This window comes from Diabrotica undecimpunctata, chromosome 10 (assembly GCF_040954645.1).
Source record: "Diabrotica undecimpunctata isolate CICGRU chromosome 10, icDiaUnde3, whole genome shotgun sequence".
In the NCBI taxonomy this organism is placed as follows: domain Eukaryota; kingdom Metazoa; phylum Arthropoda; class Insecta; order Coleoptera; family Chrysomelidae; genus Diabrotica; species Diabrotica undecimpunctata.
The window spans coordinates 81512981-81538850 of NC_092812.1; the positions used below are offsets into that span (position 1 = coordinate 81512981).

At 30.9% G+C, this 25870-nt stretch overlaps 1 protein-coding gene across 1 annotated transcript; it reads left to right on the forward strand.

Moving 5' to 3' along the window:
* The first annotated feature begins 9742 nt into the window (after positions 1 to 9742).
* LOC140451790 (uncharacterized) lies at positions 9743 to 10591 on the forward strand. The gene has a single exon (XM_072545645.1). The coding sequence runs from the start codon at positions 9743 to 9745 to the stop codon at positions 10589 to 10591; it is 849 nt and encodes a 282-aa protein (XP_072401746.1).
* The last annotated feature ends 15279 nt before the right edge of the window (positions 10592 to 25870 follow it).

Consider the following 25870-nt stretch of genomic DNA (forward strand, 5'->3'; position numbering starts at 1 on the left):
TTGCCAGGTTGGAAAGAATGTTGTAATTTTTTTTTTATGGATTTGATTCCGGTTATTGGTCATGATCAAGTTATATAGGAACATGTATCTGGATTTGCTATGTGGGATGGTTTTTTTTTAATGTCATTAGGAATTTATATAGATAATCAGTATGCATAATTTTAGTACACTTCTATATTATATAGACTATTCTGCCTGTGTATATGTGACTGAATATGTGGGTTCGAAGTTTTAGTCCAATTAGAGGCCTCAGTTGTTCAATGAATTTCGGAATTCACCATTTTCATGACAAGTTTACAGTTATCTAGGCAGTAGAACGTCTTCCATAGATAGTAAATTATCGTTAATATTAATTAGGATTTGAACATTTAGCTTTAATCCTTAATATTTTCAGACTTTGGTCTAATAACAGAATTGTTCCTTAGCTGATTTATTACTCTTACTTATATAGTTTATTCAAGTCATGGATTGCTCCCTTTACAGCTAGCATGTTTAGATTACAGTTATGGATAGTGATTCCATATTTTGGCAACAAATGACCATTTATAGTTATTTTCACTTCTTTCCTCAGGCACTTATCTATATTTTGGTATATTGAATTAGGAATTATCCTGTTCTCTTTTATTAGTATCAGAACGAATTATAAATTTGCAGTTTCTTCAGAAATTGGTCTACTCGTTCTTGATGTTCTGTTTTGTTATTACTTTTACCTTACTCTTACTATTTTGCTATGGTTGTTAGAGTTTACTGGCACATTAAACTCTTTTTAGTGCTCTTATGCTAGATATTCTTATAAATTTGTAGTAGCTACATGCTATAGTTATCGAGTATCAGCATAAGTTAATTTTGTTGTAAGAAGTTACCACAGCAGTTCACATGCTTTGGTACTCTACCTTTTTGAGTTCAAGTTGTTCAGCTTGGCATTTGCTAGGATGATTGAGTTTATAACACCTCCTAGTTTTATTTTTGGTCTCTATTTTGGATCCCAAATGTACTGATGGCAGATCATCAGGATGGAATCGATTTTATGGCTGTCCTTTTGTTCAAGCCGTTAGTCCCACATTTTGATCCAATAATTTATTTGATGAATTTTTAGGTTAGGCACATATTACCGGATGTGGGTATATGTGGACCTACCCTATTTGGTTTATTTGGTTATAGTGTGAATTGGGTCATTATTTGCCTGATTGATCATCTTTGGATATGCTACTTTATAAATCTGTTGTCCACTGTATGGTCAATTTTGGATTTACCATCCAATTCGACACTTATATTGTTGTCTATACATTTGGTATTTTTTATTGTTACTTATATTGTTTTATATAAGTACGTTGGTACTTTTATTATTACTTATTATTGTGTATCGGTCCACCCATTTGCCTGATTGATTATTCCTTGGATATGCTCTTCTATAAATCTGTTGTCCGTTGATGAGTCAATTTTGGAACCAGGGTCCGATTTCACATTATTTTGGATAATTTACATTGAGTATTTGTAGTACTAGTCTATACTATGCTATGTTTAAGCTTTACTCTACTTTAATTTTACTCTAGATAGTATGTGACTTTGTACTTAGTTACATGTGGGTCTCTTTAGATGAAACCGTATCTTTATTTCTTCATCACTCATAATCTGTGGTTAATGATAATCGTGTGAATCGATGTAGATTGTTTTGGAAGTATTTTAGTGGGTTAATATAGTTTATAGCTGTATTTGGCAAACTGGTGCCATGGCTATAATTTTTTATATATGTTTATTTTTTTTTCTCGATTCTTGATTGCACCACCAATCGTTGAAGCATTGGTTAACCTACAGCTAAACAATCAGTCAAGTAAAAGAAAAAAAAAATTTTTTTTCACTTAAAATTTTTTTTTCTCCAAGTAAGAGGGGAATGTAACGAGTCCGTTACTTAAATAATCGTTTACCTTCTTTTTGTGACTGGAATCTTTAATTTAATTATAAATTAAATTCATTTTTGAAATATTCTTAAACCAAATATTTAAAACTCCAGTAAATTTTATTTTCGAAAGTTGGCATTAAATCCCGCCCTCTGTCTAAGACTCTGAAAATACATCGTGGTGACAGCCGTAGCACCGTCAGATCGCCACTTGTTGCTGGAATCTCGTCGAGTGAACATCGTTTGTTCAAGGCGGCTGGGGAAGTGCCACTTTTTTTTCCCGAATTTGGTTTAAGTTTATTTTATGTGAAGAGCTGTTTATGTTAGAAGAAACCATTTGAGTTTTTTTGTTGTTTTGTACGAGGATATTTTCAGTTGGATCACCCTAGCCGGTAAGATAACATTACAAATAAATTATAAGGAAAAATCCTTCATATCATCCGCCATTGTTAGTAAAATTCAGACCTATTTTAATTTCGTCTTTGATAGGTATTTCATATATTTTATACATGTTATATTTCACCTTATTTCATCAAGGAAAAGTTTTATACCTAAATAAATTATAAGTATTAGATTCTATATCTATCTTAAATTTTTATTTCCTTTCAAGAGTTAAAGTAAACAATTATGTATTTCAATTTCATACCATTTAAACCGGCTAATATTTCTTTTTTTTCCTATTCTATAATATATAAAGATCATGTTTTCCGTTAAAATTATCTATTTAATATATCCATACATTATAAAAACATTGTCACACCATTCGAAGGTCACTATTTACCGAAAACCATTAAGGTTTTTATTTCAATTAAGGTCACTTGCTGACATTTTTTGTATCGCCTTTCAAGATTGATAACCCTTGTGTTTTTCCTTACCTTTTGTATGTACAAAAACATGGAGTAACACAACTATTCCTTTTAGCCTACTTAAGAATCCAGTTACAAGCCAGGGGAAGAATTTTTTTCAGTTTTGGGGTTATACTTAATAAGGATAAGGGGAAGAAGTTCAAGTTGGTTTTTTATGGGAAATTAAGAAGAATTTTAAATTGAATTATTTGTCCAATAGTACCTGATCCAGGGAATACAGGTTTGGTATCTTGTTACCACCTGAGTCCAGTTCTCCACCGGATCATCTTCGAGGGAAACCGACAGGAAGAACTGACTTATTTTTGTTTATCATTCAATTACTTTAAATAACTTTTGCTATGTCCTCTTCAAGGTTTTAACTTTTGGTTCTATTTTTAATAACAAAAAACTATCCTTAATAATAAATATCTTCAATTTTTAAAAAAAAAAAACATTAATCTTTGTAACTTAATTTAATTATTTATTGTCTACCAAGGGATGAGGTTATAACTCTCCCTTGAATTTCTCTTTGTTAGGTTATTGTGTGCACACATATCCCGGAGAATTTTTACTTAAAAACCTAAACAATTTTTGAACGAAAACTAACTATTAGTGAGTAGTATATATTTATATTTATTATTTATACATTATTATTGGATATAATCTTTGTCACAATTTGAAATTTTAAGGGGAATATCAGGGGTAAATTGTTTTATAATTATATTCAGGGATTTTACTGTAAATATAGCTATAGTTAACTGTATATAAGAGGTGGTGGTTTAGTATATAATCATTTAAAATAGTTTGTACCTAAGTTTGGTAATTATTAAAGGTGTGGTTAAAATTTAATATTTCAATTAGTACCTATCTTTCATATTTCAGCAATACAAGATATATCGGAAGAAAACATTTAACTTCCTGGCGCCCAAGCATTCACTAGAGCAACTTTTGCTTTTCATCTGTTTATTTCTTGGTGGTTTTCTTGTCATTAGTTCTTATATCTTACGGTCTCTGTAGGGCATGCAAATTGGCCGAATCCTTCTTTGAGTGTCAAGTGGTCATTCTCCTGCATAGTCGCTAGCCAACACTTAATTCTGCTATAATTTAAAATTCATAGTTACTCTTTATTTATTTCTTCTACATAATTTATTTCTATCTAATCCCTTCCATCTTCTGTTATTCCACATATTAGTTCGTTGGTGTATCAAGGTACATTTTAGAGTTTACCCTTTTGCTACACTGGATAGCGTCACCCAGACTCCCCTAGCACAATTTTTGCTACATTAACATATTTTTGTTACAACCTTATGTTCTTCACAATGGCCTACAGATATGCTGTTAACGAATCAACAGGCCAGACACCAGCCAGAGTCCTATTCGGACGCGAAATGCGACTACCTTGTGATCTAGAATTTGGGTGTCGACCTGGAGAAGATGTAGCAGGTGAAGATTATGTGATTGAATTACGAAGAAGAATGGACGATGTACATGAGTTGGTCCGTTCCCACCTTCAGATTGCTAGCGACCGAATGAAGAAACGGTACGCTACACAAGCCGAAAAGGGTTGCTTTAAGAAGAACGACAAGGTCTGGCTCTATAATCCCAAGAAGCGAAAAGGTTGTTCTCCCAAATTGCAGCAGTTTTGGGAAGGCCCATACTTAATTATGGAGAAGATCAACGATGTCATCTACCGAATAAGCAAGATTCCGAGGGGAAAGCCGATGATAGTACACCATAACCGGCTGGCGTCTTTCGAAGGTGACCACGACGTAGATGAAGAAGTGGAAGTAAACCAAGTCCAAGACGTGTCTGACCTCACGTTTGAGGAATTCATGGGTGCCTATGGAGGTACCGGTAAAGCAAGACATGGTGTTACCACTGAAGAAAAGCAAGATCTACTCGCGCTCCCCGATGACTACTCGCTGGCCCTTACTATCCCGGCCAGTATCAAAGACGCACCAGGGTTGGCATCCGTCTTTCGAAGGAAGTTTGGTCGAGTTGCAGAACTTCAATGCCAGGTGCCAGCTCCCGGTAAAACCTTGAAACTCCAAGATGCATCACGTTACCTTTTCTATCTGGTAACAAAAGACACTGCCCGTGACCAACCTACCTACCGAGATGTATGGGAAGCCTTACTTTAATTGAGAGGGCACGTACTAAAGTCCGACGTGCAAAAGTTAGCCATGCCAAAGTTGGAGTGCCGCCAATTAGATTGGAGGGTTATCCGAAATATGGTGGAGGAGATCTTTAAAGACACCGAAGTCCAGGTGTTAGTCTGTTGTAATCAGCATAGTTACTGGTGCGGAGAGAAAACCGTCCCTTGTCATTTTTATACAACTGGAAGTTGTAAAAGAGGGTCCAGTTGCCGATACCAGCATACCGTTCCAGTTCTAGTCCCGACAAGGTTCAAGGAGGAACCATCTTTTGAGAAGGGGGCAATGTTACGTAAAAATATGAGTCATATTTAAAAACCTGTAAACATGTTTTTATTCACATGTTTATGTTTTAGATTTTACGAGAGGCTTCTATTTACCTGAACGGACCTTCCAGAAAACGGTCGAAACGATAACCCGGATTGACCTTCTAGTATAATCAGGCTGAATTCTCGACCGGCTGTGATTTGATATATAATAACGGAGCTTTCATGGAAGGGACAGTTGATTTTGATGACGCGCTCGCGATTTAATTGTTACGTTCGGATATATAAATTATTGTAAGATAAATTAATATAAATAAAGAAAATAAATTAAATTCGTAAGTGTTATAAATATTGAACCTTTAGTAAATTAAAATAAGAAAAAGACATTATAAATTAAAGAATTCACAACAAAATATAAATAATTATAAATAAATAAAAGACTTTACATTATATTTAAAAGGCGCACATTTGAATTTAAAAGCGTTGCCGTAAAAAGCGTATTTTATTATTTTCAAAAATAACGACACAAACAAGGATATTCTGTAACTGGTTTTCACACTGTATAATTGAAAAATTTTATCACGTAATAATTATAATAGGCCCTAAATGATATAGTTCGTTGAGATCAGAGTGTTGAAGAGCTGTTAAAAGTATAAAAATATACAATATGTTCCTTTGTGTTCGTGAGTTACCCTGTACATTTCAATTTTAATTGTATACAGTATACATTGTATACAGCATACATTGTATACAATGATTTAATAAGAAACTAAAATAACATATATACTAAACATAAATATTTTATTACATATTATAAATAATTTGAAGAATTCTGAATTCAGTTTTATTTCGTTTCATTTTTAATAGACCTTATTATTTTGCTTATATTTTATTTTTTTATTTTAGACACACGTATCTTAAAAGTATCCAGACGATTTTGTTAAAAAAAAGGCGTATTTCTATAATTATGTGATTTTAATATACACGCATGCGTATATAAAATAAATATTCTTAATTTATTTTTGTTTCATTTTTTTGCTTTTAGTTTCCGTTAACATTATTATTGAATTTTGTTTCTTAATGTTAAGTAGGTAGCTTAATACAGGTAAGTTTTATATCATTTTTAGTTTTGTTTTCCTAGACTTATTATCATATTCCTTGTTCAGTATAAATCAGTGAATTAATTGGCATATTAACAGATACAAACCAACCACCGAGATTAATCCAGGAAATTTCATACACAGGTAGTTTGAACTTATTTTCTTCTTCTTCTTCGTCAGCTTTTCCCTTTTTATGGGTTGCTGTTCCTTATTCTTATTCTACACTTATTTTTGTTCATCGTGTCTCCTTCACCTAAACTTTTATCTTTCAACTCCTCTGCTACACAGTCGTTCCATCTTCTCGGTTTTAATCTACTTCCCTTTTTATCAACTTCGGAGTCCCAGGACCCGCTCCAGGTTTCAAATTTCTGCATCTATCTCCGCGTCTTTCACCATTAAGGATAAAACTATAAAACAGCCAAATCGCAACCTCTACTTCCAAAATTGCTACTCTCGACTTCAACAAATACCCACTACGATTTTTTTATTAAATCTTAGATATCTCTCCCGTGTTTAATATTCTGTGAACCTTTTTTAACAATCAGTTAACACCCAGAAACTACTTGGTTACTTAGTTAATAGAAAAATGGTTCTTAAAGATTAAGTGTAATTTCTGAAAACCTCCAAATTATCAAGCTCAAGGAAATAAAGGCCAAACTCAAAAATCAAACGGACGATCCGTTTATCACATTAGAGTTCAAGTATCACATTAGTTTTAAGAGTAAAGAACTCTTGAAACAAATCCTAAAAAACATCCCAATTTAAAGAATCATCGTTCCATCTGGTATTCTGGTAGTAAAATATGTAGAGCAAGAACTCAAAGGTAAGGAACTGACCCCCACCCTTCAGGAAATTAATTTTTAATTCACTTCTATCTATCGTATTTTTGCTAAAAAGAACAACAAACTAACTTGACTAATCCAAATATTTCTTAAATCAAAGGAACATTTCATAGATGTCTTATATCTAATAGTATCTAAATTGATAGCCCAAGGTCCTCGTTTTCCAACTATCACCAGCCCAGTTTCGTGCCAACAGGCACGAAATCTCATGTCATAAAAGACAAAAAATTTTCCCAAGCTGCGAAACTTCTGAGTACTAAAACACAGAATGCTCCCTACTTAATAATCCAAAATGTCTAAAATGCAAATAAACATACCCCGCATGGTCCCCAAATGCCTCAAAAGAGCTATCAACCTCTTACTAAGAAGCCAAGCCTCTTGTAAAAATAAAGCAACCACCTAGATCACTGGATGCCAACTATCTCTAGAACAAACATAGTAACACAAAACAGAAGATTTACAAATGTATAAAATCAAGAGAAATTGGAATAAAATAATAATTTGAAGAAAAATAATAAACATGTGACGTTTATGATGTTACACACTCCAACACATCAGAAAAATTTCGAAGTAAAACTGAGGAATATTTCTCAAAAAAAAAGCAACCTTTATCCATGAACAGTAGTAATGTGGAAAAAAATTAAAAATAAATATTCAAAAGTAAAAACGTAGTAGTAACTAAATAAAAAATTTATAGTATCCGTCAGGGATGTAAAACACACCAACAGATTGTAGCAACTGTCTAACTGAAGTTTGTTAAACATTATAACAAAATAATTTTGAGATGATACTCTGGGGAAAATAAAAAATATTATCCAATGAATTGCAGTATTCATCAAACTAAAATTTTAAAATATTTATTTGTCATTTATAAACTATAACCATATAAAGAATTTCAGAGAATAGAAGTACAAAAAATTTCTTTGTAAGACAGATACTATAAACATAGTATAAAGTCTAAGTAATAGTCAAAATCAGGTAATTATGTAAAATAATTACCTACATACAATAGTTGGCAATAAAAGTATGGACATACAATAAGTGTACATCATGATTTTGATTTAATAAATGGACGTATTATGTAAATAAAAATAAAGTGGTCCGGTCCTGGAGATAGTAATGAAATACAGCAACTAAGTCGTCTCCTGAATTAATAGTATTTTGCTAAAAATTTAACCAAACATTATTTTTTAAAAGTATATCAGGGAAACCAGTATAGTTAGTGTGTTAATTTGTGCTATAAATCATAACTGTGAGTAGCATATCTCTAAATATTAACTATTGACTAAACTGTAACCTCAAAACTATTATTGCTGTGGGAAATTTAGTGCAACCAAAAAATATTCTATTTGCCTCACGTATCTCAAACAATGTATGTAGAGTATGTATTTACCTCACCAGTACTAATGTCGTGGATTCCTTACTGCAAGCACATAATTTACTAATATGGAACAATACAAAAATTGAAATTAGAAGATTAATCACCCAAGCCACAAGACTCGTCATTTCTAATGGTTGCCCTACCGTCCCAAACACTTTAATAGAATATGAACTGAAAAAGCTGGGACTTCAACCAGTATCTAGAATAACTTTTTTGAAAGTAGGCTTGCCGGATACTGCATACAGCCATGTTTTAAGCTTTCGCCGCCAAGTGTTTGTTACTCCTGATGATACTATCCTTATCCCAGACTTTGTTACAATTTACTATGACAACACCAACTACCGTATATACTTTACCCTCGACAACTTAAATTGCACTAAGTGTGCAACAAAAGGACATCGGGAAACTGATTGTCCAACATGTCAACAAACAACCCTCAACATAAATAGCCCATATCAACCAGGGACTGTAATTCCACAACAACCTCCCCTAATGGATACCGACCACACTAACGTTCAAATTCCTAACACTGAAACCTTAGTATCTGAACATCCATCATTAGAAAAACACACTTTGTCTACAGAAAAAACCAACAAACAAACAAATTTTCCTCCATTAAATACTGAAGTACCTCCCCACATAACCAAAAGACAAATATCTACCTTACCCGATATACAAGAAACATCAACTGCCACAACTCCGTTTGCAAAACCTAAACACATAATCAAACGCCAAAAAGCCTCACCCTCTGATATTATTAAAGAGTTAGAGACCATTAAAAATAAATTTGAGTCTAGGTCCCCAAAATTTCCTCTTGATTTTAATGTTATTTGTGATGCGTTACAAACTGCCTTATACTCAAAAAACCCTAACTCCATTGTAGAAAACTACACAACGGATATGATATAATTTAAAGATATTCTATTATTTGCACATGGTCATATTTTAAACCGCGATATAAAATCCAAATTAACAAGGCTAAGAAAAAGATTACAACTCAATATCACTGATTCCTCATCGGATATAGAAAGTTATATCTCTGTTTCTCAGTCAGATACCCAAAATGGCTAATACATTTATTTTACAATGGAACCTAAACGGATATTACAACAATGTAGAATCTCTTAATATTTTAATGAAATAATTGTCTCCCCTAGTAATCTGTTAACAGGAAACACATCTTAAAACTAAAAACTTACATATTAAAAACTATACTAGCTTTCTCAAAAATCTCGACACAGAACACGCCAGCGGCGGAATGGGTATTTTTGTAAAAAATTATGTAGAAGCAAGAAAAATTCACCTAAACACCAATTTGGAAGCCGTTGCTGTATCTATATCATGCAATATCAACTGCAGACCTATTAACATATGTAACATTTACCTCCCTCATCCAAATGAAAATGTACTTGTAGACTTACAGCGCTTAATCGATGATATTCCTGCTTTCAAACTAATACTTGGTGACTTGAATTGTCATAATATCATATGGGATAGTATAAAAACAGACAAATGTGGTAGACTTCTTCAGAAATTAATAGATAATCAAAATCTAATATTAATGAATACTGCTAAACCTACTCATTTTAGCTACCACAATAGTACTTTTTCTGCCATCGATATTTCGTTGTGTGATCACTCATTAGCTACAAGTTTTTCTTGGAATAGTCTTGATTATCTATTTAATAGCGATCATTTTCCTCTAACAATTGAAACCATTGGGCATGATCAACCGAATATTCCTGTTTACCAAAAATGGAAATTAAACTCACCAAACTGGGACTTATATAGAGATCTAATAAATAATTATCTTACGAACTTTATTCTAGAAGATAGCATAGATTCATCTCTTCATCATTTCAATGATACTATACTAAAATGCGCTAATATTGCAGTGGGAAAAACAAAACCTTGCAAACGAAAACCAGTACCATGGTGGAATGAAGAAATAGCTTTAGCTATGAAATCTACCAAACATGCTTTCAATGTTTTAAAAAGACATAAAACAACAGAAAACGTTAGCAACTTTAAAAAACTTAGGGCAAAAACTAAATATCTTATTAAGAAAAGTAAAAAGAAACATGGTCAAATTATGTCTCTACCATAAATTCATCAACTCCTATGACTACAATCTGGAATAAAGTACGTACACTAAAAGGTGAACAAAACTCAATTCACATTAACACTCTTTCTTATAAAAACAAATTAATATCTTCCAAACAAGAAATTAGTAATATTATATCAGATATATATGTATATATATATTGAAATGATATTGTTTAAAAAATTAATTTATAAGTTATATACTAGATAATATTAGATATAAAAAGTATTTGGTTATTTTAAGAAGTTATATACTAGAGAATATAATAAAAATTATTTATGTGAGGGCATTTTTAAGAAATTAGCATATAAAAAGTATTTTTTTATAATTATAATATTGTGAATATATTTAAGTGAGCCATGTGCATAGACAACCAACTATACATTTAAATGACAGTTGAATAAGAAATTACGAATATAAGTGGGGTTATAATAATATGTTAGTTTAAAAATGTTTAGTTTATATATAGTCACTGATTTAAGTTTATATTCTGATCTGAAAAGCCTAAAAAATGTCGATAAAATTCTCGATCGAAAAGTAAGGAATTCTCTAGATCACCGGAGATGGCTTTGTTTGCGAAATGGACTGTTCCAGAAAATTCAGAGATGTAGAAGATGGAACAAATCGAACATGATTTCTGGCCAGATGATTCTGGAACATGGAAAAAGATATAAATACCCGGTGATTTGGCATCAGTTATCAGTTACAGTTACTATGAGGCCAGTCAGTTAGTAAGAAAGTTAGTTAGAAGATAGACACATTTAGTTAGTGAAGTCAATTGTTCAGTAAGTCAGTCAGAAGGTCCAGATGTTCAATATAATAAGTTCAATGAAGATTAAGAAACAGTATAAAGATAATATTATTGAAGATTAAAAATTATGTTATGTAAAAATGGTAATTGGATAATGGAAGAAAGTATCAATTGAAAATTAAAATTATAACGACTACCACTGAACTGTTCCGCGCTGCAATAAACAAAGTAAAGATAGCCGTGATGATCGCCAACATCCGGAACGGATAGGCACTTTAAGAAGAAGAAGAAGAAGAAGGAAGGTGATAATTGGAAAAAGTAATTTCACAAAAACAAGGATAACCGAGGCTGCGAACGAAGACATTGAGTGGTGATTAAAATCTTTATTTTGGAGAACATTTTCATTTAGGCATTCAGTGAAAGAAAGGTACAAAATTTTGTTAATATAATTTAGTTAGTGTCATAATTATTTCAATTTTAAAGATAGTTTGTTTAAATTTAACATTGTCTATATAATTTAATTAGTTTCATAAGAATTTCAATTTAAAAATAGTTTATTTTAAATTTTGCATTGGTTATGTTAGATATATATGTGTGTTTCATAATAGATATAATAAAGATAATTTAAAAAAGTGCTTACAAACTAATTCTTTGAGAGCCGCGATAAAACCCTATATATATATTATTAAAAAACACTCACTGCTCATCATTCACAAAGAATACATCATAACAATTTGGCGCCCACCGCGGGGCTCTCTATTTAAAAGAATTAGTTTGGGAAGATAAGTGCTCTCATATAATTAAATTAATTATCATTAGAAAGAAAAAATTATAGATTTTATTTTAATTATATTTGAACAAGTAAAGTCTCAAAATGTCTCAAGGAAAAAAAGGTACAAGAAGTAAAAAGAATGAAGAAGATGTGGAAGTAGAAACACAACCTATACAAGAGGAGAGTTTAGTTCAAGTTCCACAAGATACTGCAGAAATGAATCCAGAAAGAGAGGAAAATGTCAATATGGCAGCTTTGATGTCATTAATGATGCAGATGAACAAGACAATGGAAGAGAATTCAAAAGAAATCAAAGAAGACATGAAAAAAATGGAACAGAAAATGGAAGAGAATACGAAAAAAATGGAAGAGAATTCAAAAGAAGTCAAAGAAGACATGAAAAAAATGGAACAGAAATTGGAAGAGAATTATAGAAAATTAGAAAAGAAAATAGAAGATAATAATAATAACATTGTAAAACAAATAGAAAAACAAATGGATAAAAAAATTGAAGCTGCAGAGAAAAAAGTAGCAAATGAAATAAAAAATATACGGAATGACTACAAGAAAAGGATAGAAAATGAGAGGACAGAAGTAAAGAGGATTATTCAAGATAATAAGATAGATATAGAACAGAAAATAGAGTTGCAGAAATGTAACTTAGAAGTAAAAATTAACGAAGACAGGAGAAACACAGAAGAAAAATTAGACGATATACAACAAAATATCCAAATAAATAGTAATCAAATAAGAAATGTGGAACAGAGAATAGATGATATTTCACAAATGAGAGACATAGGGAGACTTTATTTAAATTTAACAAATGAGACTGGGATTAAATTCTCTGGTAATATAAAAAATCTGCATCCTAGAGTATACATAAATAGTTTAAAACATAAATTAAGATTAATGAATAATATTAATAATATCAAAGATTATATTAGAATGACACTAAGTGATAATGCTGCAATTTGGTTTGCCAGTGTTGAAAATGATTTAGATAATCTTCAAACATTTTGAAAATAAATTTTTAAATTATTATTGGGGTGAACTAGAGCAAGCCAAGTTTAGAGAAATTTTATATTTTGGAAAGTATAATCACAATTTAAAATCAAATATGGTAGATTATGCATTAAAACTGATAACGGTTACAAAATATTTAGAACCACCACTTAGGGAGGATGAAACAGTCTTAAATGTATCTAGACATTTTGATGCTGATGTTGTGCAAACAGCAACTGTATAAAATATTTAAACAATAGAGAGTTTTATTAATTTTATTCAAAGAATACAAAGAGGTAATATGACAAGTAATAATAACAACAACAGAAAAAATAATAATAACTTTCAATATAATAAAAATGATAATCAACAATATAGACAATCATACAATAATACTAGATATGGTGATAATTTACAAAATTTCAATAATAATAACAATAATCAAAACAGACAGAATTTTAATAACAATACGAGTTATAATAGACAAGATTTTAACAATAGAAGAAATACAGATCGACCTAATTACAACAGACAGGTAAATTATATACGAAGAAATAGAAGCTGTGAAGATAGTGAACGAATTAGTACAAGGAAAGAAATTATGAGAAGTCATAGTAATGAAAGAAATAGGACATTAGATACAAGTGGTCAGACACAATCTGACAATTCTAATAATCAAAATTTTGTTCAGTAAACTTTCTGAATTACAAGTTAGGCAATTGCTATTATGAAATACCTTCTGAATTTATTTCTTTAGATGAAGATAAAATTATTGAATCATTTAATTTATATAAATGCTTTGGCCAAAAATAAAATGATTAAAATTATGATAGATACTGGTTCAGAAAGTACTTTGGTCTCGGAGAATTTTATTTTTAATACATTAAAACTATCAGATATAATAAAGATTCCAAAAATTAAAATTGTTGGTGCAAATAATAAGAAGTTGGGTGAAATTAATAAACTAGCCAATTTTAAAATTAATATTCCTAATAAAGAAATTAATATGCAAGGATTTATTGTCAAGGATTTATGTGTTGATATATTAATGGGAAATGATGAATTGGAAAAGAAGAAAGTAAAGATAGATTTTGAAGAAAAAATGGTAACTTTGGAAGGGCAAATAATTAAATTAATGAAAAAAGATGAGGTGGAAGAAGGAATAAGAGTTGATAGGATATTATTAAAAGAAAATAATGATGTTTATGAAGAAGAAATGTATTTTGATGATAGGGATATGTCCCAAAAGAATGTAAAGAATAATTGTAGTGAATATTTGAGGAATGGAAATTTTAAGCAGATGGATGCCTACGAGGTGGAGTGCGTAAAATTGGAAGCAAGGAATAATGAGTACATAATGAAGAATAATTTTATTTATAAAGAAGAAGAAGATGTGATAAAAGTTAATTGCCCTGAAGAATATAAATCATTAGTCGTTTCCATATTGCAGCAACACAAGGACCTTGTCAATAAAGAAAATAGAATTGCACAAAATTATATCCATAGTATAAAAGTTAAAGAAGAAAAAGATTTTAAAACAAAATCATACCCAATACCATATAAATACAGAGAAGAAGTAAACAGAACGATTAATAATATGTTAGAAGCTGGAATCATTGAGAAGGCAGATACACGTTTCATAAACCCTATAGTAGTAGTACGTAAAAGATCAGGTGAAATCAGGTTATGTTTGGATGCAAGGAATATTAACAAGATCACTGAAAAGCAATTTAAAGCACCAATGAGTATAGATGGAATACTAGGAAGAATTACAGGAATGTCATTTTTCACTAAAATCGATTTACAGCATAGCTTTTGGTTAATACCTCTAGAAAGAAAAAGTAGACAGTATACAGGATTTCAGATAGATAGAGTAGTATATCAATTCAAAGTAGTACCATTTGGACTTCAATCATCTTGCAGTGCTCTATGTAGATGTCTTCATGATATTCTGGATCAATATGAACATTTTGTAATTCACTACATTGATGATATATTAATTTTTTCTAAAACGGCTGAAGATCATAAGAAACACCTACAAATTATAATCAACAGATTAGACAAAGTTGGACTAAAAATAAATCAAGAAAAATGTACATTTTTTCAAAAAGAAGTAATATATCTAGGTTATTAACTTAACACTAAGGGAATCGAAATGGATCCAGAACGGACACAGGTCATTCAGGAATATAAAACACCACACAATTTAAAAACTTTAAGAGGATTTATTGGAATAATTAATTATTATAAAAGGATGATACCAGATCTAAGTATAAAAGAAATTCCATTACTTGAACTACTGAGAAAAGGTGTAAAATCGAGATGGGATCAGAGAAGAGAACTAGCATTCCAAGAAATTAAAAACATTTTTCTGTCAAATTTAAAAATATACTATCCTGACTACACACAGCCATTCATATTAAGAACAGATGCATCCATAGAGAGATTATCAGGGGTATTATTACAAATACATAATGGGGTCGAATACCCAATACAATTAATTTCAAGAATTACAAAGCCACATGAAAAGGGTTACTCAGTTTCAGAATTAGAACTAGCAAGTATCATACACTGTGTCATAAAATTAAGATTTTATTTGTTGGGTAATGAATTTACTATAGAAACAGATCACCAAGCTTTAACATCTATATTAAATAACAAATATGGAAACAGTAGAATACATCGGTGGAGTCTAATATTGAGTGAATACTCCTTTGAAATCAAATACATTTCTGGAAAATCCAATATAGTGGCAGATGCTTTATCAAGGTTAGAAAATACATCACAAAAAGGGCAGCGAACAATAAAAATTGGAATAAATCAATTAGTAAAAAGTACTGGATTATATTCTAAAGAAGAAATTATAAGAGATCAGATCAATTTGAGTGAAAAACAAAAAGTCCCTAGGAAAGATGGGGTTTATTATAAAATAATAAATGGCATAGAAGTATATGTAATAAGTAGAACTTTGGCAAGGAAAATATTGAAAAATCTACATAACAATTACATGCATATTGGTTCAAGAAAGCTATGGATGCTATTTAGGGACAATTATTTTGCAAAGAATGACATAAGTATAGCAAAAGAAATTACTACCCAATGCCCAATATGTCAAATAAACAAAAAAAAGAATTTCAAAAACCAGAACACATATAGATCTAATGTTGTATATGAAAAACTAAATACAGTGTCCATGGATTTTATCTCAAATTTAGTTCCAAGTCCAACAGGAAAAAAGCATATACTAGTGATAGTGGATTTATATACAAAATTTATTAAACTATATCCCTGCTCCAGAACAAATGTTAAAACATTGAAATTATATATTAATCAATTTTTCGAAGAAATAGGACCATTTAGAAATTGCATAATAGATAATGCTACATATTTTAACAACCAAAAATTTCGGGCATTTTGTGAGAAAAAGGGAATCAACATTCATTTTACAAGTATCAGACATCCTCAGGCAAATCCTGCAGAAAGATATATTAAAGAAGTTATAAAATATTTAAGGATAGTATGCCAGAATCAACATCAAGCATGGCAGCAACATATACCACAAGTAGAATATTTTTTAAATAATACACATAATTTCAATACAGAGGAAGTACCAGAATATTTAATGTTTGGCCATATAGGAAACAGAAAATGGATTAGTGAATATAATCAGGATATGTTAGAACAAGTAATGCAGAAAGTGAATAACCGAATTAGGAGGAAAGCTGAAAAATATATCAGAAGACAAAATCGAAAAATAAAAAAACCAATCACATTTCAAAAAGGAGACAAAGTGTTAATTCGTTCACTTAGAAAGAGTAATGTTACAGAAAACAGAATTTTTATTTTTAAGAAATTAGCATATAAAAAGTATTTTTTTTTATAATTATAATATTGTAAATATATTTAAGTGAGCTATGTGCATAGACAACCAACTATACATTTAAATGACAGTTGGATAAGAATTTACGAATATAAGTGGGGTTATAATAATATGTTAGTTTAAAAATGTTTAGTTTATATATAGTCACTGATTTAAGTTTATATTCTGATCTGAAAAGCCTAAATGTCGATAAAATTCTCGATAGAAAAGTAAGGAATTCTCTATATCACCGGAGATGGCTTTGTTTGCGAAATGGACTGTTCCAGAAAATTCAGACATGTAGGAGATGGAACAAATCGAACATGATTTCTGGCCAGATGATTCTGGATTATGGAAAAAGATATAAATACCCGGTGATTTGGCATCAGTTATCAGTTACAGTTACTATGAGGCCAGTCAGTTAGTAAGAAAGTTAGTTAGAAGATAGACACATTTAGTTAGTGAAGTCAATTGTTCAGTAAGTCAGTCAGAAGGTCCAGATGTTCAATATAATAAGTTCAATGAAGATTAAGAAACAGTATAAAGATAATATTATTGAAGATTAAAAATTATGTTATGTAAAAATGGTAATTGGATAATGGAAGAAAGTATCAATTGAAAATTAAAATTACATAATATTTGGTGATTGGAGATTGGTGTATTAAAAAGAAGAATAAATATAAATACAGCTAAGAAAAAAAGTATTTTAAATTGGTGAAAGGTGATAATTGGCAAAAGTAATTTCACAAAAACAAGGATAACCGAGGCTGAGAACGAAGACATTGAGTGGTGATTAAAATCTTTATTTTGGAGATCATTTTCATTTAGGCATTCAGTGAAAGAAAGGTACAAAATTTTGTTAATATAATTTAGTTAGTGTCATAATTATTTCAATTTTAAAGATAGTTTGTTTAAATTTTACATTGTCTATAATTATAATTTAATTAGTTTCATAAGAATTTCAATTTAAAGATAGTTTATTTTAAATTTTGCATTGGTTATGTTAGATATATATGTGTGTTTCATAATAATAGATATAATAAAGATAATTTAAAAAAGTGCTTATAAACTAATTCTTTTTTGAGAACCGCAATAAATACCCTATATATATTATTAAAAAACACTCACTGCTCATCATTCACAAATAATACATCATAACAATATATATATATATATATATATATATATATATATATATATATATATATATATATATATATATATATATATATATATAAATATATATATATATATATATATATATATATATATATATATATATATACATATATATACAGATTGAACGAATTTAAAACGAAACATACGAAATCAATGTATTTCGGCTCAACTCCGCTCTAGGTGGTTGGCCAACAAAAGGTTGTCAAATAATTATATTATAAAAATCCAATATGTCAGCGGGCTGCTGGATTCTGAACTCATTCAAGAACAAGTCAAAACTCCACCCAAATAGGTTGCCTAGAATCACTGTGAAAACTAGACTACACAAGCAGCTATTATGCTGTCAAACCACTTATCGCTTCCTTATAGTCCAAGAGATAGAGCCGAAATTTTAAACTGATCAGTAATATGACATTTCTCTATTGGAATATATTCATTGTAACTGGGTTAAGACTTTGCCTTACAGGCGGACGCCCCTCGTGGTACAGGGGGTGGCTATACTGAGATGAAGTTGTCATTTTTTCGGAAAAATTAACGATCGATAATATGGCTGCAAATTTGCCCAGAGTAAGATCTTGGTATAACATGACGAAATCCCAAAGGGCGGACGCGAGAGTGGATACATAAGGGGTGGCGGACAGGGGTGAAATTGCAATTTTTTGGGGAAAAATTAACGATAAGTAATATGTCCGCCATTTTCATGGCTCATTATTTAGCCCCTAAAAACTCTAAATCCAAAAGGGCGGACAGCTGGGTTGGTACAGAGAGCCATAAAACGGGGTCAAATGTACCACTTGCCTGCGCATTTTACGTCTCGGTAACAATTTTCAAACTGATTTTATTATGATATTTTTATACCGATTGATTTAAAAATTTGTATGCTCACCTCTGTTACTATTCTGAGAAGCGTCAAGTAGAGTTTTCCAAAAAAATTTCCGTAAATGAAAATTTTCGTAATTTTTTGAGGTAAAATCTAATTTGTAGAATACTTTCGATTTTCTGTAAGTTATACCATGATTTTTTTCCAAAAATTTTGAAACGATTTTTCCGATAAGAAAAAAAAATTTAGAAAAACTTTTCTAAAACATTTGATAAAACTCTACGTCATCATCTGAATCTTTTATAGAATATTTTGTAGTTTTAAAATGATATTATGGTAATGTTATTTTTTTTTTCAAACTAAAGTCATATTTACTTTACAAATCACATTTTTTTCTTAAATATAAATATTTCGCAAATTAATTTTTAATTGAATAAATGTTTGATATTTGATATTTTATTAAATTAAAGTAATTTTATAATGTTAACTATTAAATATTTTTGGTATAACAAATAGTAATTTTACTTATTTTTTATTACAATAAAAAGGTTTTTAAATAATTTATATTTCATAAATAATGGTTGTTCAGATATAAGAAAAATTTGATTTATTATTACATTAATAATCAAATACAAAATATACTATTTCTATTTATCAAAAGTTTTGAAATTTACTTTGTAGATATTTTTAATATTTTTTTTTAACTTTCAAATTAATTGAATTTTTTTTTTCATTAGTTAATTATAATTTTACAAATTCTGCTTGGACATCAAGATCTTAGAAACTTTCATATGTCACTTATATGGAACAGGACTGACGAGAACAATTCCAAAAAGAAAAGTAATCGAAGTGAGATTTTCACTATTTAACCTACAGTATAAGTTGCATGATGTGAACGAGCCTTTAAAAAAAAAACTAAAAAATGTCGATGCTTCAATCTTACCACCATGTCAAGATGAATTACACCAACATCTACTGCGAGCTCATTATATTTTAAATATTTGGACAAATGCTCATAAAAAAGTACCAACAGAATTGATTGTTGAAGAACATGGTTGGGAGTTTGAAGATGAAACATATAAATGCAAATGGTTTAGTGGACCTCAGATGCCAGAATCAGTTCGAGAAGTAGTGATTGAAAATGAAGCAGATAATGAATGTAATATTATTGAAAGTGAAAGTGACGAAGATGATGAATGTGATGACACCAATGAGAGTGAGAAAAATGACGAAATTTTTAAAGTTTTTCACAATTTTTTTTTCTTATCGGAAAAATCGTTGGAAAATTTTTGGAAAAATATCATGGTATAACTGACAGAAAATCGAAAGGATTCTACAAATTAGATTTTACCTCAAAAAATTACGAAAATTTTCATTTACGGAAATTTTTTTGAAAAATTTTGAGGAAAACTCTACTTGACGCTTCTCAGAATAGTAACAGAAGTGAGCATACAAATTTTCAAATCAATCGGTATAAAAATATCATGATAAAATCAGTTTAAAAATTGTTACCGAGTCCTAAAATCCACAGGCAAGTGGTACATTTGACCCCGTTTTATGGTTCTCTGTACCAACCCAGCTGTCCGCTCTTTTGGATTTAGAGTTTTTAGGGGCTAAATAATGAGCCATGAAAATTTCGGACATATTATCGTTAATTTTTCCCCAAAAAATTGCAACTTCACCCCTGTCCGCCACCCCTTATGTATCCACTCTCGCGTCCGCCCTTTGGGATTTCGTCTAGTTATACCAAGATCTTCCTCTGGGCAAATTTTCAGCCATATTATCGATCGTTAATTTTTCCGAAAAAAATTACAACTTCATCCCTGTATAGCCACCCCCTGTACCACGAGGGGCGTCCGCCTGTAAGGCAAAGTCTTAACCCAGTTACAATGAATATATTCCAATAGAGAAATGTTATATTACTGATCAGTTCAAAATTTCGGCTCTATCTCTCCGACTATTAGGCAAGCTCCTCTTTTCTTTAAAGGAGACAGGTAGTTGAACGATATTTTATACAATGTCTATTACCGGGTATGGATTTATTTTTGTCCAAGTTTTATATTGACACCAACGGTATTCCACTATTTCAAATGCAGTTCAAACAGACATATATTAAATTGTATGTTCGTTTTAAATTCGTTCAATCTGTATATATATATATATATATATATATATATATATATATATATATATATATATATATATATATATATATATATATAAGACAAATTCAAGCAATGCAAACTTCGATCCCGCATTTTTAGATTTCAAAAATAAACGTGAAATGACAGAAATATCTATAGTAGATAGTGATCATCCACTAAATTTTCCCATCGCATATCAAGAATTTGAGGAAGCTCTAGATAAATCAAAAAACACGTCATCGGGTCCTGATAATATACCAATAATATTTATCAAAAATTTGCCGTACACAGGAAAATTAATTCTCCTTAAACATTTACTTCTCTTAAACATTTTCAATCACATTTATATATATACATCGGTTTAGAACGTCTTTCGACGTTGTCCGATACCTAAACACCATCTCTTCCTATCTTCGCAGTCGTTTGTTGTTAAATTTCTTTCGCTCATGGACTTGTTTACGCCGTGTTGCCATTCTAATCTGGGTCTTCCTCTTTTTCGTCGACCTATCGGTTGCCATTCTATTACTTTTTTAGGAGTCTTGATGCTGGCATCCGTTGAACATGCCCATACCACCTTAATTGTTTCTTCTCTATATCTTGAGTTATATTTCCTTCTATTCCCATACGTTGTTTTATTACATCATTTCTGATTCGGTCTCGTCTGGAAATACCTAAAGATCTTCTCATTGCATCCATCTCTACTGCTTCTATTCGCTTTTTGTTCTTTTCACTAATTCTCCATGTTTCAGCGCCATAAAGAAGAGTAGTTTTAATCATGGTCTCATATATATTAAATTTCCTTCCTTTCGTTATCTCTTTACTCCACAGTATACTATTGAGACATCCTAAGACTTTCTTTGCTTGAGTGATTCGTTTTTCTATTTCCCGTGTATCAGTTCCTGTATTGTCAAAGGCAACACCCAAGTAGTCATAGCTCTGACAGCAGGAAATATGTTGTCCGTTTTCGAGGTCTATGTTATCTGACTCGTTTCCAATACAAAGATATTAGGTTTTTGTTGTATTGACATTCATTCCCCAGTCGTTATATTCTTCTATCAGTTTTCTTAGCATGTACTGCATGTCTTCCCTGTCGGTCGCTAGCACTACATTTACCTTAATAAAAAATTTACATCAATCTGGTCTGAATCAACAATTATTCCCATTTTAAAACCTTTCAAATCAAAAACTGACCCTCCTTCCTATAGACCAATTTCACTTACAATACATGCAAACTACTAGAAAAAATTAAAAATAACAGATTAGTATGGTTTCTTAAAAAAAAACCGATTATTAAGCCATATCCAAAGCGGTTTCAGAAAAGGCAGATCAACTCATGATGCCTTAGTAGCTATTGACAATATTATATGTGAGTCTTCTAGAAATAACCAGAAAGTAATTGCCATATAGTTTGATATAAATAAAGCATTTGATATTGCATGGAGATACAACATTTTACAAACCATGTCTAACTGGTTTATCCAGGGAAATTTTCTTGCTTTTGTAAAACATTTCATGAATAATAGAGTATTCCAAGTACGTGTGAATGGAATTACTTCAAAAACAGAATGTCTTAAAAACGGTATTCCACAGGGCTCAACCTTAAGCTCCACTCTATTTTTAATAGCAATTAATAATACCGCTCAAGAGATAAAGCTACCTTTGAAAGCAGATCTGTATGCAGATGACTTAGTTGTATATACTAGTAGCTGCAATATTACACTAGCCTTAAAAATTTTGCAATAATTTCTGCATAAACGACAAGACTGGTCCCAAAAAACTGGTTTTACGTTCTCAGGTGATAAATCTCGTTTTATCGTATTCAATAAAAGAAAAACTGAATAAAAACAACCCTTACTCTAAATGGTATCAACCTAAAACAAGTAGAGAGCATTGACTTTCTTGGCCTGAGACTGGACAGTCAGCTAACATGGGCAGAACATATTAAAAAGCTAGTCGTATCCTGTCAATCTAAAATAATGCTATCAAACCGATCTTGGGGAGCGGACACCCTAAAATTGCTGCGTATATACCAATCATTAATCCGAAGTAAACTGGATTATGGTGCAATATGCTATTCAATTGCGAGTAATTATATTCTTAAAAAACTACACATTATACAAAACACATCTTTAAGACTTATTCTGGGTGCTTACCAAACTAGTCCTGTTTTCAGGTTATCCTAGATGAGTCCCCTCTATCAATACGAAGGCAACACATTTCTTTAAATCACCCTAATAACACAAACTATCCACTTCTTTACAAAATATATCCATCTACTCATTGTCATCAACAAATTAAATATCCACCCCTTAAAGAACGTTTAACGAGATATGGTTTTGACATGGAGCAGCTGACACATTCTTATCCTACACAACGAACTATACCCCTCTGGACTATTAATTTTCCCACACTATTAATATATCCCTTACGGCCTATCCAAAGAGTACCACAACTCCCATAATCATTAACAAATTATATTAAGAACGGATATCAGAATACACTGGTTATAACAAGATTTTTACTGATGCGTCAAGAACTGAAAACGGACATGCAGCGGCCTTTATTCTAGGAAAGTCTGAATATGCAGGTCGCATCCCTCAATTCTTCAGCATTTTCACGGGAGAAGCAATTGCCATTTTAAAAGCATTAGACATGTGTAATAGTTATGCAAGCTCAAACTTTCATACATATCTTAGGAAATGAAAAAGTAGATGAATTAGCAAAGAAAGCTGCTACTGACGAGCAAACTAAAATAATGACTACAATTCCGTTCAGTGATATCCAGCTCATTATTAATCAGCACTGTGTAAAAAATTGGCAACAAATGTGGAATTCTAATAAGTCTAACCTTAAAAACGTTAAAACTAGGATTTGCACTAAACTACAATTTCCAGAAAACAGAAGGCAACAGGTGATTATCAACCGACTAAAAATTGGACATACAGCGTTAACTCACCAGCATCTCATAACAAAAGAACTACCACCTGAATGTTCCTATTGTGAATATCCAATAACTGTTCAACATATATTGATTGATTGTCCTCTTTACTCCTACGAAAGAGTCATCAACAACGTACCAGAAGAAGCAAAGAAACTTAAAGATATTTTAAACTGTAATGTATCAAATACAATCAAATTCATTAAGGACATACGGTTACTACATAAAATTTAAGTTGTATTCTATGTATCATTTTGTAATTTGGTAATTTATTATTTGTAAGTTAATACGCAATTTGTAATTAGTATATTTAATAACAACTGTAAAATTTGTAAAACCCGCTAATAACCTTTAATGGTTGATGCGGAAATTCTAAAAAAAAAAAAACTTATAATTATTAGATATTTCTTAAATATTGGAAACACCTTAAAAACTCTACAGTTGTTAATTATTTTTGCCTTATTCTGATTTCTAATAGACAAATAAAATAAACTCGATGACTAAATATTAACTAAATAAATGAATGAACCAATTCCCGCGAATTTATTCATAGAATTCATATGACAAAAATGTTTAGCTAACGGGCGGACCGTAAAAATGATAAAAAAACCTGTTGTCGTACGGCCGTAGTTTCGAGAATCCATCTTCGTATTTAAGTAGTTTATTGAGATACCGGCCGTTACGGGCAAGAAGTTCAGCCGAGCCTTTGTGGTAGGTGAGGGGACACCGGCAATCAGAATTCTCTAAGCCCCCTTTCAGACGAGGATACTGTATCCGAGATACTGTATGCGAGATACAGAATTTTCGATGGCGGCTGTATCGGATTCACGGGCATGCTCGTCAGTATGAAAATAGTAGCAGTGCAGTGCGGTTATATTTTTGGATTATGGATGTAGAAGAGTGTGTTATGCTGTGGTACATATTAAATAAAAAGAAACTGAAAAGACGACGTAATTTGTGGGTTCATCCTATTGTAGAATTAAGAGAAACCAAGCGAACGTATAGTTTGCTGTATCAAGATTTATTGCAAGATCCATCGAAGTTTTTTAATTATTTTCGACTATCTGTGAAGTCGTTTGAAGAACTTCACAAAATTTTGGAAATTCAATTGAGTAAAAAAGACACAACTATGCGTAGAATTATTTCATCAAAAGAACGGCTTCCTATGACTTTTTAAAGTTAAAGTCTATGACTTAAATTTAAAATAAATATGTGTACTTATCTCCAATTTGTAAATTGTTTACCTCGCCCTAAATAAAAAATGACCGTATTCCTTTCACAATAATGTAGTTTGATATTCGTTAAATAATCAAAATTCCAATTAGCAAACTTTTAAAACTAAACTGTATACGCATGAAACAAAATATTAAACTATTCTACTATGTATTTATAATAAAAACATGTTTATTTCTTACCATATTCATTTTGCTGTACTGCAGTCATGGCCTCAAAATTGTCGCTTAGAATTTTCGACCCAGCACTGCTGCTTTTTATTTCTATTGCAGTAATCTGGCGACGCTGTATCCCATAGACAGGGATTTGATTGTACCAAACAAATAAATTTGTCACTATCAAATACAGTACGCTCCATTATTTAACTATATTTAGAAAACACCGTCTTTCTTTCGTTGCTCATTCACAATTATTCGACAGAAAATCGCGCGTCTATGGAATGTGGTGCAAAAGTATTCGTGTCTGAAAGCGTTCATTTAACGTAATGTTTCTTCTGTATCTGGGATACGCATTCAGTCGTCGGCGACAGGAAAGTCCGAGATACTGAATTCGGTATCCCGCATACTGTATCTCTCGCGCGTCTC

Excerpts from the sequence above, each read along its gene's own strand:
- LOC140451790 (XM_072545645.1), top strand. The coding sequence starts at position 9,743 with ATGGGTATTTTTGTAAAAAATTATGTAGAAGCAAGAAAAATTCACCTA.